General features: G+C 35.4%; 1 protein-coding gene across 3 annotated transcripts in view; it reads left to right on the forward strand.

Moving 5' to 3' along the window:
- Positions 1-6777: 6777 nt before the first annotated feature.
- LOC126808916 (uncharacterized) overlaps positions 6778-23687 on the forward strand; it is a 131647-nt gene continuing 114737 nt past the window's right edge. The window contains exons 1-2 of one of the 3 annotated variants that reach the window (XM_050533986.2): positions 6778-6931; positions 13276-13707. In XM_050533986.2, coding sequence (XP_050389943.1) covers positions 13302-13707 — 406 coding nt within the window. In that variant the 5' untranslated portion in view covers positions 6778-6931; positions 13276-13301. The other 2 variants (XM_050533987.2, XM_050533988.1) reach the window with 2 other exon arrangements.

Here is a 23687-nt window from a genome sequence, read left to right on the forward strand (position 1 = left end):
AACTAAGAAATGCGACCATATAACCCCTGTTTTATATAATTTACACTGGTTACCTGTTAAATATCGAATTGATTTTAAGATTTTATTACTTACTTTTAAATGTTTAAATAATTTAGCTCCTGTTCACCTCTCAGATCTGTTAGAACTTTATACACCTGGCCGAACATTACGTACATCAGACAAACTACTTTTAAAGCCCAAAACTGTTGAACTAGTCTGTTATGGTCAGCGCTCTTTTAGTTATCAAGCACCTGTTTTATGAAATAATCTACCATTTAGTTTAAATATTCTTATTTAAACACATTTATTTTATCAGGCTTTAACTGACTCTGTATACAATAGTTAACATGTCCATAATCTTGTTGTTTATATGATTATATTGTCAGTTTCTAAAGTGCCCCGTAACATGTTATATGAAAGGGGGCGCACTATAAATATACTGTAATAAATAATAATACATCCAGCGACATTTGCTCGTGAGGAACAGCTCTGCTCGGGAGAATTTGTTAAATCTGGCGGCAGGCGAAATTGACGTCAAACTTTGCAGACGGCGAAAAGTAAACCGAAAGACAAAATGGGAAAATGGATTTGTTCTTGCCTGGGAGTAGGAGTAATATTCTACGGGATTATATTGACCTATTTTGTACCCGTACAGAGCGAAGGTGAGTATATATACCTATAATAAGACGTAGAAATAGGTACGCCAGTAACGTCACATATGCTGGCCTAAATTAGTGCCGGTAAATCCATGACGCTTTAGCGGCTGAGTATTGTACGTGACGTTTTTGTACCCTGTAGCAAAATCTCTATGGATTGGGCTATGTTCGAAACTACAGCTCCAAACTGGTGTCTAGCTTTACACGAATGACAGCTCTACAGCCTCGTTTTCGAATCAAAACATTCGGTCAAGTGGTTCCTAAATTGCGCGAGATTTTAAAGATTTTTTAATATTTGTTTACTTTTGCTCATCCCAAACACACATAAGGTATGTATCAAACGCTTTCTTACTTTCATCAAATGAACTTTATATAGTTTTCTCCCTTCCCTGATGATTTGAGACAGATCTATCGACGAAAACTGTGTTTATTTTAGCGAAGAAAATTGTTGTCGATATCGTCTGTCGGCCATTTTGCGGAAATTACGGGCACAATTGGGCCTCACATCATACTATTTTTTTCAGACTTCTAGTGCAAATAATATCAACATATTGTATTTAAATGTCAATTAAGGTGTATTTAAAGTATTCAATAAAATTGTAGCCCATGGAATGGGTTTTATGAGGTATAATTGTTCATTTGTTTGTCCTACATTTCTTCATCATTTTAAGTCACGTGACTCATGCGTTAGTTCTGATTGGCTGTCTTGAGCGATGTCACTGATGTTTGTAAACAATAAACAGGCTCCATTTCATTTTTTTTTACTGTAGTAAAATAAAAAAAATAAAATATTATTTTACTGTAGATCTGCTGGTAATTTTATGGGTTTTTTTTAATAAAAAAATTATTCTCTTTCAGGATTGATTATCAAATCAATGATTGACGTCACATATTTTTGACGTACATAATGACTCGATGAAAATAATTCTCCCACTTTTTTGTTCTTTTTTTTTTTAAAACAATTAATCATTCAATTTAGATCTAAATTAAAATCAATTCGGAAAAACGAAATTATCTAACATTATTTGTATCACTTGAGTTGAGAAACTTTATATGAAGGTTTTATATTTAACAACATTCACATCAGCTTCGCTCTAGCCTACTCGGGCAATGCCTGTTACATATTATTAAATATTGTCACAAAGAAAATACCTTTGATTTTAGAAATGTGCATTTATTTTGTACCATTTAAATAATTAAGTTAAAACAAAACAAAAAAATCTAGGCCTCCTACTAGAAATGGTTCCACACTAATGATGACTATGTCACTGTCAGTACCACGCCGGCGCTTCGCACCTCGGCCAGTTCCAGGGCAGGGGATGGTGGACTAACCATGACCTCACACAAAATTTCATGCTAGCTCGTTTTTCTATATTGGCCAATAACAAAAAAACGAGCTAGATCTAGACTCGTTTTTCGATAGGCCTATTCAAATTTTTAAATACTAAAATTTAGTAAAATAGGCTAAAAAAAAAACCCCCAAACAAACCAAAAACAGATTTCAGGGATGGATACAGTGAGAGAACAAATGAAATACTTGAAATAGGCCTAGTCTAGGCTACTATTACTAAGAATAAGAGTAAGGAATGCATCTTATTAAATTAAATAGGCCCTAGCTTTCGACAATCCAACCAACTTGAATCCCAAAATAACATATTTTAATCATGTTTATCTAGACTCAGACCCCGATCATCAGAATTCTGAGAATTTAGATGCCGCCCAAATACCCCCCCCCCCCCAAAAAAAAAAAACAAAACAAAAAACCCAACAAATCTGCAAACCCCAAAACTTTGTTAGCGTTTATGGGCATTTTCCACAGAAAGATGAAATTACGGTAAAGACGAAATGCTAAAAAAAAATTGAAATGATTTTAGTTTCCTTCGTCTTAATTGAAGCTCTGTCCAATGTAGATTTTGTATCTTAATTGTGAATGCAAGAAGAAGCCAAAATGTTAATGAATAAATCCATTTTACATAAATCCTAATTAGTCTTTACCGTAATCCACATTACGGTAAAGACCTTACGGACGGTAAAGACATTCGAGAACACAGTGACTACATACATGGAATAAATTATTTACAAATGCCACAAATGGCAGATTCACAAAGATTTCTCATAATGAAATAAAATACGGTTTAATGTTTTACTTTTCTGAACTGACCAGGCTAATGAAGACGGTCATGTATCACGCACCTACTGACTACTCTACGTCAAATTCCACCTGCCAGTGTTTTACATGCACATGTGGACTTGATTATCCTTGTCCTGCTCTGACGTCGTGGGGGTGGGGTGGGGCTGGATCGAACGTCGGACCTCATGGTGTGTGGGAAGCCGCGTGACTCATTGATTAGGGCGCATGCTCACTAACCAGGGGATCTCTGAATAATAAAGTAAGTTTTCATTAAAATATAAAATAATAATTTAAGAATATTAAAATTGAATTTCAAATAGGCATATAACGTTTTCCAATAAACAGATTTGAGCCATTGGTTATTTTCCAAGATCAAATACCTTTGACTCCAACGTTGACTCTCCCTGTGCTTTTATGATTTTTGTTCTATTAATTAATGTATAGGCTTTCATTTTTAAAAAATAAAATAATTAAAGATATTAAAATTCTATTTTAAAGTAGCTTAGTCTCTAACTCAATATCATCTAAAGTCTTACACGTTGAAAATGCGAATTATTTGTCAATTCAAATCAACATAGATGTTGTGATCTTGCCAGGAAAAGGCAGGCTTCTGATATCCAATATTTAAGACAAAATAAATATTTTACCATTGATACACGAATCGTGTACCATAGTGCGTTTTAGCGTCATTTGCAACAAGTGACCAGAAAGAACGCTGGAGAGCCTGCTGAATAGACTTGAATAACCAGACGCTAGAAATTGCTATAGGGTTGAGACACATGCCTTAGTTATTTCGCTGGACATAACTGATTATAAATTTGAGTCAAAACGGAAATAATTGAATGTAAGTCAGTTTATATACAATCAGATTACATTATTATGCGTTATTAGTGATTTAGCTCCTTTAAATAGGCCTATAAAATTTTTCAATAAACATTATTTGAGTTGATTGGTTTCTCTTTTTACAAACAAATATACTATAAACAACCAAAAACTACTAAAAAGGGGGTGGTACTTTTTACTGCCGACCAATACTTTTACCGCCGACCGTCGTGAAATTACCGCCGACCAAATACTTTTTACCGCCGACCGTAATATAATTACCGCCGACCAAATACTTGTTACCGCCGACCAAATGCTTAATGATTCCTTGTTACCGCCGACTATATAAAATTAATTAAATTATTAGTGACAAATAAATAGATTTGGTTAAATACACAGAGTTTGATAAAAATATAGATTTTATTATATATAAATATGGTCGACAACCCTAACCCTAACCCTCGCACTAATAGAAGATAGGCCTAAAATGTTATTTATTTATAACCAGTAGCTGAAACAATCTTGATATTTTTTTTATTTGCCCTTCAATATCTAAATTGTAGTTTGTCCTTCCATATTCTTTAAAATATATATGAATGTTTTTCGACAGTTGTACGTGATTACACCTCAAATAAAAAATAACATTCTTGTATTCTTTTTTATAAAAAAAGTAAAATTTCCAAGTTTCCCTTATTAATAATGGACAGAGGTTTGTTGCCTGACATTACGAATTGTTGAAAAAAAAAGAGCCGAAGCGAGAGCAGGTAAAATCGAGTCTTTAAAAGGCATTGCATTCCTGTTATTTTTTTTATTATATATTGTCTGGTACGACATGGTGTATGCATATATATAGATATACGGATAGAAGGTCAGATTCCTGTGATTATAGCGAGAACTGTCAACAACTCTTTATCAAATCTCCAATAATGTCCCTTTAATAAGAGAAAGATATTAAACGAGGCATTACTTAAAGATACATTATGGGAGATAAGATAAAGAGATGGCAGTTCTCGCTATAATAGTTAAAAACTAGATAGCGTAAAGGTAATTTGCTGAAAATTTCAGTCAAATTGATCCACCACTATGAGCCGAGAAAGAAGCGGTTGAAATGTTTGCATAGTTTCGGTCATCATTACTAAAATCATTAATATAAACAGCATAGTCTCGATTATCCACTTTTTTTATTTAATTATCAATGGCCGTTAGCGGCATATAGGAATCTAATCCAGCCAACATCGAAGGCTAGCCTTGACATCGAGAGTTTATTATGGTCTGGATAAGTTAATTAATGTCTAATTGATAATTTAGATAACATTTCAGCCTTAAAGAAAGACTTGTAATAAGCAGATTTTGCTCTTGCATAATGCATGTTTAATTGTAAATCGTGGTCTGAATCTGCTTTGTCATCTGGGATTCCCCAAAGTTGTGTTCTTGGTCCGATTTTATTTACTCTTTATACGTCACCATTAGGTGATATTGTCCGAAAATATGGTCTCAGCTTTCATTTGTATGCCGATGATACTCACTTATATATTTCATTTACACCTATTTTTCAATTTATCAAAATTGCACCCTGTGGACTGTATTAGTGAAATTAGAAAATGGATGTCAAAGAACTTACTAAAATTGAATGATGATAAAACCGAATATCTGTTATTAGATTCAAGGCATCAATTAAAAGGAGCTAAATCGCTAACATTTGGGACCTAGAAATTGACAAACGTGGGTCGCAACGCATATAATACTGTAATATGAATGTATATAAACTGATTTACATTCAATGGTTTCCGTTTTTACTCCAATTTCAAATCAGTTATGTTCGGCGAAATAAGCCAGCAGTCTCAAGCGAGTGCAAATTTCTAGCGTCTGGTTATTCCAGTCTACATTCGCCGTTTGATCTGGTGCACGATTTGTGTACCAATGGTAAAATGTTTATTTTGTCTTAAATATTGGATATCAAAAGCCCATCTTTTTCCGGTAAGATCACAACATGAATGTTGATTTAATTTGACAAATAAATCGTGTTTTCAATGTTGAAGATTTCGGGTGATATTGAGTTAGAGACTTAGCTACTTTAAGTAAATTTGCAATTGATACCCCCCCCCCCCCCCGTTGTAATTGGTAATTGTGATATATTTCCACCTTATTCTGCTCGTAATATTGGCGCAATCTTTGAAAGTTTTATGCTTATGGGAGCAGTAAATAATATTTGTAAATTGTGCGATTTTAATATCAGAAATATAGGTAAAATACGTAAATTTGTAACTGTAGAGGCCACTAATTCACTTGTTAATTCTCCGGTCACTTCTCGGTTAGATAACTTTAATTCACATTTAGTTGGTTTACCTTTAAAGCTTATAGATAAATTACAAAAAGTACAGAATACTGCAGCTAGACTTGTTACTTTAATACATTTATTAGACCTATGACGTGTCACGGAGTCAAGTGGTGTGTTTTCGATTCCCCGCTTGTACGAGACAATTAAGAGTGTTATTGTCCCTTTAACATGGTAAATGCTAAGGAAAATGGGTTTTTTAGTCTTTTTCTTTTAATAGAAAACGTATTCTTGAATGCCACTCTTGTTGTAAGATGCGTGTAGCATTCGTAATAAATTACAGATTTTAAATCATGTCTAAATTATTTTTTTTTGGTTTTATAGACGATATACTGCGTTGTAGCAGACGATATATATGCCAAACTCGCACACGGTCCAGTTGACCGCTGTACGCAAAAGCATAAACAAAGATGCATTGCTGTATGAAGCCGATTTATGTTTTGTGTTAATTTTACTGCAAACAATTAATAGATAACATCTGTTTGGTTGTAAAATGCCACTAAATAGAGCATAAGAGTAAATAATAGAATGGGTTAAAGCAGTGACCTGCGGTTCCACGAAAGAATTATTCAAGTCAAGACGATATTAAAAAAGAAAAGAACAAATAATAATCACGCTGTAAAAATAATTCTGTATAGAATGCACCGAGTCCAGTTATATATGTGGGGGTTTCGTATTTTTAGATCATTACAATAGCTAGAACTTACTGTTTATTATTTGTTCCTAGTATAGTTATCTTATTCATATTGCTTTATATTATGTCGAACTCGTAAAGGGGTTTGTTTACATGTGGAAATTGCGTAAATAGCCGCCATTTTGTGAATATACCGTCGACTTGTGGTTTGGAACTTTCTATTGGTCGATATGTGATAAAATCAATTAATGGGAGAGCGGGATCTAAATTGTAACTCACTCGTAGTGCATAGGTTATGCACGTGCATTTCCCAGTTGTATAGCATATAGATAGAGTATAAAAGGACAGTCAAGGTCAGTCTTAGTGGAACGGTCGGGGGATGCGAATCTCGCAGGAGTGATTATTCACTCCGTTCGAGGTGAACATCCCAAAGGTGAGACTTTAATTGTCTCTGGTGGCTTGCAACTGCAAGTCCCGCAGGAATGATCAATCGTTCCGCTCGGGACAAGTAAGTTCGCCGGAGCGGGGTTTTGTCTTTTTGGGTAACGTGCAAGTCCTACAGGCGTAACTAATTACGCCGCTTAGGACGAGTACGGGCTAAGACGGGCGTTTCAAACTATAGGGAGATGGTTGGAGTTAGGTTATAAGCTTCTAGTTATATACTGAGCGCCACGAAAAACGCATCACTTTTTTTTCCCAAATATTTTATTACTAGGTGGTTTTGTATGTATAATATTATGCAATACTATGAACTATTGTTTCACACAATGCTCCCAAACGCAAAAAATATCGGCCCGTGTGCAAAAAAAAAAAATTGCACGAGATGCACATGAAAAACCCAATATTCACGCAGGCCTCGAATTCTAATCTTTTTAGGGCCCCGCCATTTTGGCCTCGGGTTTTGGCCAAATTTAGGGGCACCAAGGCCAATGATGGGGGCATCAAGGCCAAAAAAGTACTCTTTTGGAAGAATCAATTAGTAGTTTTTGGGTAGGCCGACACCTTGGGGTATAACTAAATGTGGATTATAAATGAAACAAATTGTTTATCCATTTCAAAAATATTAATTTTTAATTTTCTTAAAGTCATCAAAATAAACAATAACAGCCTGCATCATTATGCATTTTTATATTTATATGTTGTTTTATATATGTAGGATTGTTATGAATTTAATAAATACATGAACAGACATAAAAACTAAATTACGGATTAAAATTGTCCTTTAGTGCTTCACACTCTCAAAAAATTAACAGAAAATATTGGGCATTTAAATAAAATGAAACTGGCTTTTAAGGTCCTACCAAACATAGATTAATACGTCTTACATTTCAATAAACCAGTAAAATTTACTGTCCCGTAGCAACAATCATTTGATTTGTTTTACTCATCATGACGTATGGAACTGTGAAATAAAAGACCGTGACCTCTTTCAAAATGAAAGTAAACTATCAGTGCTGTTTGGCGGACGACACATCATTTTTTATCATTTTTAAACCGACCTGATGTCACACGTTGGGATAGCCCATATTTATCAAACAATAAACTCTTTGTTATTATTCTTCCTATGACATATTGTACGTGCCTGTTTTCGAAGACTTGGGTCTCCATTACGGTAGTGAAATCTTCATTAACGAAATAGACTTGATAATCAAGTCTGCTATGAAATCACGAGATTTAGAAAGAATGGCGGGAATTAAAAGCCATTCGTTTCTCGCTGGAATTATATTGTTACCGGAGAACCGTGAGTTAGCCTTCGGTACGAGGAGCGTTGTTTATAAAATTCGGGTGCGTCTAAAAAATATGTACCTGGGTTTCACTTTAGGTGCGTGGTAGGTGCGCGAGCGCTTTCGCGCGCCTTTCGTTTCGAGCCCTGGGTATTATACATTGTTAATTAGTATGGCGATGTGAACGGGGGACGAAAAGGATATGTAACTGACCAGATATGTGGCTCAGGTAGACTTTTTATTTACTGGATCAGAAAAGGGCATCCCTGCTAACATGGCCGATTTTAAGGGCACGGCGGCCAATTGAAAAGGGCACCGCCGTTAATTTCGAGGCCTGTTCATGTGCAGCATTGTGTGTGAGCCCTTTAAAAGCATGTTTTCAACTTAATGTGCAGTACATAAACTGTTAAACGGCAATCTGTCGTAATTTGTTGTTGGACGTGTGAAGGAATCGAGCTAGAGATGCCGAGACTTACTGAAAATCAACAGAATGAAGCCATGGAAATATCCAGGGTTGGCATGTCTACACGTGCTATTGCCAGACACTTCAATTGTCATCAGTTCACTATTGTAAGGTTGGTGGAATGTGTTCGAGTTACTGGATCAACACGTGACCGTCAACGTCCTGGTCCACAACGTGTTACAACCCAGGCTCAAGACCGCTACATCCAGGTCACTCATCTGCGTGACAGATTCCGTCCAGCGACTCTAACAGGTTCAGCAGTCGTCGGAAGACAAGGACCAGTAAGTGCCAACACCGTAAGACGTCGTCTAAGAGAAGTAGGACTCTGTGCACGACGACCTTATGTTGGAGCAATCCTCAGGGATCATCACCGTTAGCAGCTTTTGATATGGGCTCAAGGACACCAGACATGGAGAAGAGTAGACTGGCAAAGTGTGCTCTTCAGTGATGAGAGTCGCTTTCATCTTAATCACGCTGATGGCCGTCAACGTGTGTGGATGAGATTGGACGCCGTCTGTATCGGAGACCACAGATGCACACCATTGTTGCTTTAGAAGCTACTCTTGTCCAAGAATGGAACAATTTGCCCCAGGCCTTCTTTCAAACATTGGTAAATTCCATGCAACGTCGCTGCACAGCGTGCGTAAGAGCCCGTGGAGGACACACACGCTATTGACATCAGTGTCGTACTTTTGGTTTTGATCCCTCTGACTTTGTACCGTTGATTACAGATTAAACATCCATAAGTGTACAAATGTGTTGTTATTGATGTGTTCCCATTTGAATATTGTTCACAATAAGAAGCAAAATAAATAAGATAATGTTTACAGGATCATTTTGTTATATGAAAAACTAAGTGATGCGTTTTCCATGGCGCTCAGTATATTAAGGGTTCCGTTTGGGTGATGTAATTTATGTTTGCTTTCCTTCGAACGAATAGTGTAAATTCGGGCTGAGGCAGGCATCAAGCTGTGATTTTTATGTTTATTTGTGGAATTATTAGTTATATTAAGAGTTTCTAGTTATATTAAGGGTTCCATTTGGGTGATGTAAGATATGTTTGCTTTCCTTCGAACGAATAGTGTAAATTCAGGCTGAGGCAGGCATCAAGCCGTGATTTTTATGTTTATGTGTGGAATTATTAGTTCTAGTTTCTAGTTATATTAGGGGTTCCGTTTGGGTGATGTAAGATATGTTTGCTTTCCTTCGAACGAATAGTGTAAATTCGAGCTGAGGCGGGCATCAAGCCGTAATTTTTATGTTTATGTGTGGAATTATTAGTTCTAGTTTCTAGTTATATTAGGGGTTCCGTTTGGGTGATGTAAGATATGTTTGCTTTCCTTCGAACGAATAGTGTAAATTCGGGCTGAGGCAGGCATCAAGCTGTGATTTTTATGTTTATGTGTGGAATTATTAGTTCTAGTTTCTAGTTATATTAGGGGTTCCGTTTGGGTGATGTAAGATATGTTTGCTTTCCTTCGAACGAATAGTGTAAATTCGGGCTGAGGCAGGCATCAAGCCGTAATTTTTATGTTTATGTGTGGAATTATTAGTTCTAGTTTCTAGTTATATAGGGGTTCCGTTTGGGTGATGTAAGACATGTTTGCTTTCCTTCGAACGAATAATGTAAATTCGAGCTGAGGCGGGCATCAAGCCGTGATTTTTATACGCCCACATTTTCATATTGTCGTCGCCCCTACAAAAAATCACATTTTTAGCTTGTGGACCCTATAGAGGTCACAATTTTTATACGCCCACATTTTCATGTGGACGTATTATGCGGTCGCCCCTGTCCGTCCGTCCACAATTGTTTGTGGACTCTCTACAGCCACTACAGGTCACAATTCTTATCTGATTTTGACGAAACTTGAAATATAGGTTTATCCCCAAAAGATCTCGGCTGCTTTCGATATTGGCATGTATCTGATTTTGTTGAAACTTGAAATGTAAGTTTATAACCCAAAGATCTCTGTTCCTTTCGATATTCGCGCATATCGGACTGTAATTGACTGAATTATGGCCCTTGATTGTACGTAAAATCGGGTTTTTAGCTTGTGGAACCTACAGAGGTCATAATTTAATATCCGATTGACTTTAAATTCATACTCTGTGTTTTAGGTCATGAGTCGAATCCTATTGATTTTCAACGATTTCCGATAATTACTGCCAGAGTTATGGCCCTTGATCACTTCAAAAAATCTTGTGGACGCTCTAGAGGCTAAAGTTAATATCCGATTGACTTTAAATTTATACACAGTGATTAAGGTCACGAGACAAAGAATCCTATTGATTTTCAATGATTTCCGATAATTACTGCCAAAGTTATGGCCCTTGATCACTTTGTGACACTCTAAAGGCTAAAGTTATCATCCGATTGACTTCAGTTTGATACACAAAGTTTAAGATCTTGAGACGAACAAGTATATTGATTTTCAATGAATTTTTATGTCTTGAACAGCTAAATCCATGATATTAAAAGTTTTGTATACAAAACGTTAGCATGGGGCAGAACTTTATAAAAACAAACAACTTCTAATGGTTTTCTGATAATTACTTCATGAGTTGTTGCTCTTAATCAGATTTTAGTGTATTATAAATGTTTCATTACCGAAAAAAGTAAAAATATGCAACAACTCTTGTTGACTGCCCGGACGATTTAGCTGTTGTGGGTGTTTGTTTCGTTGCCTGGCAACCTATCTTTTGAATTGTCAGATATCTCACAGTCTCATATAATAAATTTTGGTCTTCGAAGGAATTCCTAGTGAGCAGAAATTTGCTCGTGTATCTGTTATCACTCGTCACTTCAGTCAGTTATATAGAAGGATAACTCGCGTTTTCCTTTTGTGTTCGTAACTTCCTTTTGTTGAAACCTTGATTACGCATCTATCGCAGCAATGATCTCTGTGTTAAAAATATTTGGGACGTGTTTAACGATTTCTATCGCATATGTGATAATGACTGACCAATATTGTCCTTTAAACCCTACAAACGATTGGTGATTTGAAGGCAGCAATCACAGCAAAAATCAGGCAAATCCCCAAAGAGGAATGTGTTCGAGTAATTGACAATTTTGCGCGATGTATGCAAGTTTTCCTCCAACGCAGCGGAAGTCATTTGGAGCATATTTTGGAAAGAAACGGCTTTAATAGAAGCGACCAAGATAACCGAAACTTTGTCGAATGATCGTACACAGAGTGAAGTTTAAGTCCAGAAAATTTCAGTAAATTTTGGAAAGAACCGTATGCAAAACGACCAAGATAACTGAAACTTTGTTGAATGATCGTACACAGTTTCAAATTGTCAATAAATTTGTTGGACCTTTGTAGGTTTTAATAAAAATTTTATGGGTTTTCTTTTTGTTTTTTTTTTTGGTGGGGGGGGGGGTGGTCACTCTGATCAAACTGACAATGTATGTTTATAACCAAAAGATCTCTGTTTCTTTAAATATTTGCCCATATAGGGTCGTCACTTCCTATATATATATATATATATTTTTAGCTTGTCGACCCTTGTAAAAAAACATTCAAATATACCATCGTTCGTTACACTCTAATTACGGTTGAGTGCAAATCTCGATATTGGCGCGTAATGGAACGTAACTTTCTGGATTATGACCCCTGATTGTACGAAATATCACGTTTTAAATTGACCCTCTGGGGTTCGCCAATTTTTATATTATTTTCAAAACCGTTGAAATATATCACCGTTACATAATAATTATGGTTGAGTCCAAATTTCGTGAAAATCCGACCGAAACTTTCGGTCCAATGGCCGCTTCCCTTTACACAAATAGTATAAAAGCATCCGATTTAGATGAAAATTAAAACAAGTATCACTATTTCGTGGATGAGTTAAAATTTGGAGCGCATTGGTCCCCTGCCTTTTACACGAAGTGGAAATATGAATGAAATTTGTAGACCTCCCAAGGCGACAATTTTTGTCCAATTGATAAGATCAAAGTTAAACTATGTGTTAAGGATCAAAAGTTCTTGGATGTGTTCGACTTTGGTAAGCATTAGACCTTACATTCTAGAGCTATAGCCCCTGCTTTTTATGCAAAATTTGAAATATGCATGAATTTGTTGGGGAAACTCAACAAAAGTCTAGAAGTCTCACTTCGTCACTTCCATGTAAAAATGGTAGACCCCCCCCTCCACAATCAGGAATTGCTTACGCCAGCCAGCCCTGTGAGCTCTGTTGATTTTACCTGTTCTCCATACATTTTCTGCAAAGTATGGGCGTATCTTGCATGGCAACCGCTTGTTTCAGTTGGTCATAACTGATAGCAGTGAATTATTTGATGGGTAAAGGACATACGGAAAGAGTGAAAAAACTCTATCCCGACTAGAAGTCTAACTTCTATGTTAAAATCAAGCGTCGTTGTATCTAACCGCATAATTACTTGCGTGCAATAACCTGGAGCAAGGTGTACTTGCGACAAACAATACTGCGCCAGGCCTGATTATGCAATGAAGAAAGTATCATAATAAACCATTCTTATCTTTTGTAGATAGTTCACCAACGACAGCAGTACCCATGACGCAAGGATTATTTAAAGGATATACAAATGTTGTAAGACTTTGCCAGAGATGTATTGTTGTTCATTTTACGCCACACGCTATTATTTGCAGTAATAGCACAAGAGGTGCTTACCATAGATATCGGTATTTCAACAGCAAGACACACAACTGTTCGGAAATCTTAGAATGTCCTACGTTTGAAAGTCAACCGGCATGCTGCCTTTCTATATTCGACCAAGAAGATGAAGTATGTGTTGAGACAGCCAGATCCCGTAAACTTCGAAGGTTTTCAAAATATTGTTTTGATTCCAACCCGTGGAAATGTAGCTTTTGGCCGGAACCCACCCTTACGGCTGGGATATTTATGGAGTGTAACTCATGGGAAGTTGCAGTGTTGGAATTCCAAATCTACTGTATAGACGGTGAGTAAATAAAGCAGTTAGCCGGTGGTATAATGATTCGTTTGCCATTATTTGCCTATTCCGTTACATCGGGGGTGTTCAAATCAAACCCATTTTGTGCCTTTACTGAAGGTACGTAGGCTACTGAAATATGCATTTATGGTGGATTGGGCGTGGCAGACCAATGGTGACATTTTACCTACTCACAAGTGGGTTCCAAGGAACAGCTTGACACACATTGTGTGCTTGTAAGTTAATCCACTGCTAGTATTGTCAAGAGTACGTCTGATATCACTGACTTGTCATGAAAGAAGTCTCTGAAATGTTCTTTGTTTTATAAAAAGTTGTCTTAGCATCCGAGATCAATTTTTTGACCTTCTTGGACTGTGTTTGGAATAGTTGTCTATCAACTTCAAGACCTGCTTTTACACATTTTCTTTCTGCTTTTCGTCTGAGATTTCTTTCAGAGTGAATGACATCAATATACCAGGTGTTTGGATGGTTACCTTTACTTTTGGGGGACTTTACAGGTGGCTAATTCCAGCGTGACAGACGGGACAGAAAGCTGACCAAGTAAAATGCCAAGCCCATTCTCCACAAAATGCTAAGGATAGAAGGGAATTTAAACATGGTATTTCCTAGCAAAGACCATATAGTATCATATAAAATATGAAACTTTTCTCAGTAAAATAATCTCTAGATGTCATTACATAAAGAATGAGCGTGACAGACGAGACATTGATTTACATCCATTTTTCAAAGGATTTATTCAAAACAAAAATTCTATCTCAGATCAAAATTAAACCAATTTGTGATAATGATATCATGTTTCCTATAAATTAAGAAATGTCTGGGACAAGGATGATACGATAGTAATAAGTTGAAAATGTACTGTCAGGGGTGAGTTTTCATGTGTGACAGACGGGACAAAGCCATTGTGAACATATTTGGACAAGATGACGAGGTGGATGGTCGAGTGGTATAATGCATGCACTTTGGATCACAAGGTCTGTCATTGAGTCATATGAGGTTATTTCGATCCCAAGGTTGTACATGACAACTTCACTGGCCACAAGCCCACCATCGTGGGTTTCCTCCGGGGCCTCTAGCTTCCCCCCACTGCTAAAAGCCCATATACATGTAATAATAATAATAACTAGAACTGCGATGCAGTAATGACAGGTTTCACTGGTGCCACGTTACCCTTGAACTTATGTCACTTCCGGTGCCAGTTACCCAGCAATATCAATTTCATTTATACATTTGTTACCATGTGTTACAAATGTCAAAAAAGTGATCCTGACAAAATTTGTTACTAACTTACCGCTAAGTTAGCTGACTTTTTAATGGGAAATTTCTCGACAAAGGAAGATGCTAGAAGGAATTTTTAGACATCTATATGATCGTATTGATCCAATCTATATATGTCCATTGGAATCAAATATCATAATGTTAAACAAATGATAAATATAACTCACTTCAAAGCAATTGTTTTGAAGGCTAATAATACAGTTTTTGCCAAAATTACATTTATACTTCCGGTGGTAATAAAATTGTTAAATTAATTCTATGAAATTATAAATGGCATAAGACACTTTTATAGACCAAAACCTTGAAAAATGACTTGTAGAATATCGTCTATTTCTCTGCAACCAAACAAGTTAGAAACCATTTTGTGATATCTGTATGGTCGTATGGGTTCATTTTTTTTGTTGATTGGAATCAAATATCATAATTTTAAAAACATTACAAATCAGACTCATTTGAATAAAATATCTGTTTTGGGGGCCAAAAATACAGTTTTTGGCCAAATGACGTCATTTTCAGTGACAGTGAAAATGTTAAATTGGATTGGCCTAGTTAAAGGTGGCATGAGGCATCACATGGTAACAAAAATTGAAAATCGAACGATAATTGACTCTTTTACATTTAAAATAACGTGAAAAGTGTTGCATGCAAAATTGCCTATTTCTCGGCAACTGCGCATATTACAATTTAATTATGACATACATTGTCCTCGTATGGATTAATGCTACAAAATTATGAAAGTTGCGTAGAATAATTTAAAATATGAAGACGATGAATGGGTTGTAAATACCTGATTTTTACTCCTTTTTTTTCACCCTTAAATCAAAATGGCACAAATACAAAACCGATATAAAAAAAACCCCAAAACTAAGACATATTTTGCGTCTGTAGTAGGAGCATTCATCTTCATTGATAAGATTTGTAGAAATTAAGATTTTTCCTTAGGAAAAAGACCTCCCGACCTGTCAAAATTTAAATTTTAGGCAAAATTACGTCACTTCCGGTACCGACAGAAAACATTATAGGTAGAAACAAGTTGAGAATTTGCACCAAGGAGTATATGAGCTTTTGTTTTATACAATTACAAATCAGGCAATAAATAATTAATTTAGAACCCATAAACTGTAATAAAAATGCGAAAAGTCTTAAAAAGTGATCCTGACGAAATTGGTTATTTCTTTGCAAGAGAAGATGCTAGAAGCTATTTTTGACATATTTATGATCGTATTGATCCAATCTATATTTCCATTGGAATGAAATATCATAATGTCAAATGAATACTAAATAAATATTTGTTTTGAAGGCTAAAAATACAGTTTTTGCTAAAATTGCATTACTTCCGTAATGTTAAATGTTAAATTAGTTTTATGAAATCAGAAATGGCATAAGGTATCACATGGTGAAGATTTTATGAAAATCGAATAATAATTGACACTGTTATAGACCAAAAACCTTGAAAAGTGACTAGTAGAAAATCGTCTATTTCTCTGCAACCTTACAAGTTAGAACCCATTTTGTGGTATCTGTATGGTCGTATGGGTTCATTCTGTTTATTGATTGAAATTAAATATCATACTTTTCAACAAATAACATATAGGACTCATTTGAGAAAAATATCGGTTTTGAAGGCTAAAATTCATTTTTTGCCCAAATGACGTCACTTCCGGCGACACTAAAGGTGTTAAAATGGTAAAATCTAGTCAAAAGTGGCATTAGGCATCAAATGGTGAAGGAAAATTGAATAATTGATTCTTGTAGCCTACTGTAGGCAAAATAACACGAAATGTGACTCATGCAAAAATTGCCTATTTCTCGGCAACTGCTGATATTACAAACTAACTTTGACATACATTCTCTTTGTATGGGTTATTGCTACGAGGTTATGAAAGTTACGATGAAATATTTTGAAATATGAAGACGGTGGATGGGTTGTAAATACCCTTTTTTTCGCCTTTTAATCTAAATGACCCGAAAACAAAATCAAAATTAAAAAAACTGAGTCCGATGATTTGTGCCCCTTTGCATGGCGCATGCTTTTGGTAATATCAAATTTTGAAAAAATAATATTTCCTTTCGAAAAGTTGTACCTAACTGTCAAAATCTGTCAAAATTGTAGTTTTTGCTGATTTGACGTCACTTCCGGTAACAAAAAAAATGTCATTTTGAACCATGCAGCACATGAACTTTCTTTTGTACAAATCGAATAATAAATAATTAATCTAGGACTGAAAAACTGAATTAGCCAATGGTGGCCAAGGAAAATTACGGACACAAAAAAAGTTGACATTTTTAGTCAAATTGGATAACTCTTCAACCCTGGGTAATATGCCATATAAAAACATTCATAAATAAAAAAAAAAATTGTAAAATTTTAAATTTTCGAAATTTGGCGCTTAATATCTACGAAGATTCTTTGACAATCAAAAATCAAAAGTAGCACAGCTATGTGCCTGGTCTCTGGCTATGTCAAATTAAAGGCATAAATTGTCCTGCAAACAAAAAGTTGACATTTTTAGTCAAATTGGATAACTCTTCAACCCTGGGTAATATGCAATATAAAAATATTCATAAATAAAAAAAAAAATTGTAAAATTTTAAATTTTCGAAATTTGGCGCTTAATATCTACGAAGATTTGTCGACAATCAAAAATCAAAAGTAGCACAGCTATGTGCCTGGTCTCTGGCTATGTCAAATTAAAGGCATAAATTGTCCTGCAAACAACTTTGTCGGCACATAAAAGGTCAAAGGCGAAATACGAAATTTTGAAAATTTTCAAACACCAAAAAATCAATCTTGATCCCGAGCTATCCTGAAATGCATTAATTTCAGAAATAAGAGACGCATTGAACATATTACGGCCTATTTTGTTTATTTTCACGTCTGTTGAAGTGGATTTTTCACTGTTCTTCATATTCAATTTCAAATGGAGACCATCAGTTGACTAAAAATCTTTTTTTTTTTGCTAAAACTCTTTTTTTTAATCCGATCAAAATGGAAGTAATTAAGTCCGGGGTGGTAATGGGCGTATTGTGTCCAAATTTCATGGTTTTCAGACAATCGGTGCAGGTGTCGTGGCGAAATTCCACTTTTTTCGCACTTACTTACTGAAGCCGTAATTGGTGGAAAAAGCCGAACGATAGGAACCGTGTGAAGAACAAACAACCTGAACGAATGCAGGTATGGCCTTGAATTTTTCAGGGCACCTAGGTACCAACGTGAATAGTTCCTCGCCGGAATTTGGTAGTCATGGCGCATGCGCAAAGTCAAAAGAAATTAAGGTCGATTTTGGGTATATTTCGGATTGGTTTGGTAAGTGACGGTGGATCGGGGACCCAGATGGATCTAAGATGGCGGTCATAATACAATATTATAATAACGTTGAAGAATGAGCAAATTTTCGCGACCGGGGTTGATTTGCTCTGCCCAGGCAACGTTCCCTTGGTCCGATTGCCTTCAAATTTGCACGGAATGTACCTTGGGATTCTAGCTATCACATATTAAAAATAGAAGAGTGTGGAATTCCGAGAACGTTGAAAATAAATTCGAAACCCACCCCCACCCATCAAAGTTTTTTTGCTTAAAAAATTGCCATATTTTTATTGTTCTTGATATCTGAGCATTTTCTCCTTTTAATATGTGATAAATATCATTGCGGCGCAGCCAACCGCTAGACATTCCAGAGACTTGGACCACCGGAAGGATGCCTCAGCAGTCAAAAAAGGTCAAAATAGGCGATTTCGGTTTCTAGTGTCGATACATTGTTGCGGTCATTTTAAAAAATTGTCTTTTAAGGATAATGTGTATAGTACTAATACCTATCACATACGGAAGAGGCGATAAAATCCCTTTGCATTTGCAATTTCAAAATTAATTAAAATCAATATTAAATTCCGAAAATCATTTTTTTTGCTAAAACTCTTTTTTTTTTAATGGGATCAAAATGGGGGTAAAGCACAGAGTCCGGGGTGGTAATGGGCGTATTGTGTCCAAATTTCATGGTTTTCGGACAATCTGTGTTGCGGCGAAATTCCACTTTTTTCCCCTTATGGAAGCCGTAAATTGACTTAGAAAAAAAAAAAAGACGAACGGCAGGTGACCTTGGTGCCAAGAACAAACGTCTTGAACGAATGCAGGTATCACCTTGAAATTTTCAGGGTACCTAGGTACCAACGTGAAAAGTTCCTCGCCGGAATTTGGTACTCATGGTACCTTTGGTTCCAGTGTAGCGCATGCGCGAAGTCAAAAGCAACTAAATATGTTTGTTATGAAGGGATTTTTTTTACAGAATGGACCTTCGAAACTTCGGCTAACCCCCCATTTCCGACATCAGCACATCCAAAAATTGTCTCCAAATTAAAATCGAACACCTAGTTCCATCTCTATTTTCTTGTTTTACTTTATGTACCCCCGGGAAAATGGCCACCGCTCACCCCCCATGGGTCGGGCCCTAAAATTTCTTGTTTGGTAAGATCTACTTACATGCTAAATTTCATGAAAATCGTACAACTAGTATTAAAGAAGTTGTCAAATTGGTCATAAATACCGGTTCGAAATCACAGCGACGAATTTTCAAAATTCGAAAATCTGAATCTGCAGATTTGAAGTAATTGTCTCAAGGTACTCAAAGAAAAAAGATTTAGTAAAATAGGTCAAATAGTCACAAAGTTACAGCATTGTAGGTCAAATGCATTCGTTCGTAAATTTCGGTGATTTCGGATTCGTAAAACATTTTGAAAATATATTTAATCAACAGCCGCCACCCATTTTTGGGGGGATAGGTGAAAGTTTCAGAAAGATCCTTGAACTAATGTCACTTCTGGTGCCACGTTATCCTTGAACTTATTTCACTTTCTAATGGCAAATTTTAAAATGGGAAAAAAATCTATAAAAATAATCCTGACAAAATTGTTTATTTCTCGACAAGGGAAGATGCTAGAAGCCATTTTTGGACATCTATATGATCGTATTGATCCAATATGTCCATTGAATGAAATATCATAATATTAAACGAATAATAAATATAACTCACTTCAAAAAAATATCTATTTTGAAGGCTAAAAATACAGTTTTTCACCAATTTACGTCATTTCCGGTGGTAGTAAAAATGTTAAATTGGCTTGATCTAGTCCCAATTGGCATTAGGCATCAAATGGTGAAAACAAATTGAAAATCGAATGATAATTGACTTTTACAGGCAAAATAATGTGAAAAATGACGCATGCAAACTTTCCTATTTCTAGGCAACTGCGCATATTACAAATTAATTTTCACATACATTCTCTTCGTATCGATTATTGCTACGAGATTTAGAAAGTTACGAAAAAATATTTTAAAAAATGAAGACGCTGAATGGGTTGTAAATAGCTTAATTTTACACCTTTTTTCACCTTTTAATCGAAATAGCTTGAAATCGAAATTAAAAAAACTGAGTCCGATGATTTGTGCGCCTTTGCATGGCGCATCCGTTTAGTAATATCAAATTTTGAAAAAATAATATTTGCTTTCAAAAAGTGGTACCGAACTGTCAAAATTGTACTTTTTGGTAAAATTATGTCACTCCCGTTGCCTACAGGACACTTTAACAGTGACAAAAAATGAAATTATGGAAAACGGACCTTTATGAACTTTCTATTATAGTATATAATTTATACATATCGAACAATAAATAATTAATTTAGGATCGAAAAACTGAATTAGCCAATGGCGGCTAACCCGAATTACTGAGAGAAGAATTGTTCACATTTTTGCTCAAGTCAGATGACCATTTAATCCCTGTGTAAAATGCCATAAAAAAAATATTCATTAATAAAAAAGTTTTTTGTAAAAATTTTAATTTTCAAAGTTTCGCGCCTAATATAAGCGAAGATTCGTCGAAAATCAAAAATCGGAAGTACCATAGCTATGTCAAAATATACCAAATGTTAAAATCTGTCGATTATTGTAAATATTACGGCGACATTTAAAAAACCCGACAACTTCGGTAATTTCGGACATTTCGCATTGTCACAGAATGTTCGAAATAGGTTTAATCTCTAATTCATGCTGACTTTCCTGTAAAACCAGAGATATCGGAGAGATACGCCAAGTAGTTTCTGAGATATGGTCAAGTGTAAAATAAAACGGTCAACATGTTGATTTACCAAAAATCAATCATCACTAGAACTGCAACGCAGTAATGACGGGTTTCACCGGTGTCCCGTTACCCTTGAACATATGTCACTTCCGGTACTGATGAAACCATTAAACAGGTTTCCATATAAGCATTGCACACATCAAATGAAATGTACGCAGAATCAACCAAATCCAGCAATATCAATTCATTGTATACATTTGTTACATGTAAGTGATCCTGACAAAATTACATTACTTCCGGTGATAATGAAAATGTTAAACTAGTTTTATAAAATCAGAAATGGCATAAGGCATCACATGGTGAAAATTTTATGTAAATCGAATAATAATTGCCACTTTCATAGACCTAAACCTTGAACAGTGGCTTGTAGAAAATCGTCTATTTCTCTGCAACCGTACAAGTTAGAAACCATTTTTGGGTATCTGTATGATTGTATTGGTTCAATCTATTTGTTCATTGGAATCAAATATCATAATTTTAAACATGTTACAAATCAGACTCGTTTGAATAAAATATCTGTTTTAAATGCTAAAAATACAGTTTTTGCCAAAATGACGTTACTTCCAGTGATAATGAAAATCTGGAATTACTTGTATGAAATTGGAAATGACATTAGGTATCACACAGTGGAAATTTTATGAAAATCAAATAATAATTGACACTTTTTTTATGGACCAAAAACCTTGAAAAGTTACCTGTTGAAAATTGTCTATTTCTCCGCAACTGAACAAGGTAGAAACATTTTTGTGATATCTATATGATCGTATGGGTTCATTCTATTAGTTGATTTGAATCAAATATCCAAATTTTAAACAAAAACAAATACGACTCATTTGAATCAATTAATTGTTTCGAAGGCTATAAATACAGTTTTTGCCCAAATTACGTCATTTCCGGTGACATTGAAAATGTTAAATGTTAAGGGGGATCACGTGGCTAAGTGGGTAAGACGCTAGCTCACTAGCCTGGAGGTCGGGTGTTCGATCCCTGCATTGGCCGAGAAAGTTCATCCAGATTTTCCGGCGTGGTTCTCCCTTGTCAGTGATGCAGGACGGAGGGGCTGACAAGGAAAGCTGTCTAGTCGTTCGGATGGGACGAAAAACGGAGGTCCCGTGTACACATTGGCGTGCACGTAAAAGATCCCTTGGCAGTTGGAATTCGATATAAAAGTAGGCCGTAGTGCCGCTGTCCGGGCAAAATTTCCCTCATAGCACACTGTATGGCGTATGCCCGTCTTCATTAGCCCAGGTTAGGAGCAGAACAGTAGAACGTTAAACTCCATTTCATTTCATTTCATTTCATTTGACCTAGTTAAAATTGACATTACGCATCAAATGGTGTCACTTTTATGAAAATCCAATAATAATTGACTCTTTTACAGGCAAAATAGCGTAAATAGTGACTCATGCAAAATTGACCATTTCTCGGCAACTTCTCAAATTACAAACTAATTTTCACATACATTCTCTTGGTATGGATTATTGCTACAAGTTTAAGAAAGTTGCAAGGAAATATTTTAAAATATGAAAAGCCTGAATGGGTTATGAATAGGTCATTTTTTCGCCTTTAAATCGAAATGATCCGAAAATGAAATAAAAATTCAAAAAACTGAGCGCGATGATTTCTGCACCTTAACAGGGCACACCCTTTCAGTCATGCCAGAATTGAAAAAAATAATATTTGCTTTCAAAAAGTGGTACCGAAGTAGACAGGAAAATGTACCGGTAACAAAAAAAATGACATTTTGGACCACAGAGCATATGAACTTTGTTTTATACAAATTAAACAATAAACTAGAACTGCGATGCAGTAATGACGGGTTTCACCAGTGCCACGTTACCCTTGAACATATGTCACTTCCGGTACTAATAAAACCATTAAACAGGTTTCCACATGAGCATTGCACACATCAAATACAATGGACGCAGAATCAACCAAATCCAGCAATTCATTTTATACATGGGTTACATGTAAGTACTCCTGACAAAATTACAGTACTTCCGGTGATAATGAAATCAATTAGTTTTATGAAACTAGAAATGGCAGTTTACATGGTGAAAATTTATGTAAATCGAATAATAATTGCCACTTTTATAGACCAGAAACCTTGAAAAGTGACTTGTAGAAAATCGTCTATTTCTCTGCAACCGTACTAGTTAGAAACCTTTTTTTGGTATCTGTATGATCGTATGGTTTTAATCTATTTGTTGATTAGAATCAAATATCATAATTTTATGAATATTAAAAATCACACTCATTTGAATAAAATATCTGTTTTGAAGGTTACAAATACAGTTTTTGCCAAAATGACGTTACTTCCGGTGATAATGAAAATCTTAAATTACTTGTATGAAATCGTAAATGGCATTACGTATCACATACTGAAAGTTTTATAAAAATCGAATAATAATTGACACTTTTATGGACCAAAAACCTTGAAAAGTTACGTGTTGAAAATTGCCTTTTTCTCTGCAACTGAACAAGTTAGAAACCATTTTGTGATATCTATATGATCGTATGGGTTCATTCTTTTAGTTGATTAGAATCAAATATCAAAAT

Source organism: Patella vulgata, chromosome 1, assembly GCF_932274485.2.
Source record: "Patella vulgata chromosome 1, xgPatVulg1.2, whole genome shotgun sequence".
In the NCBI taxonomy this organism is placed as follows: Eukaryota; Metazoa; Mollusca; class Gastropoda; family Patellidae; genus Patella; species Patella vulgata.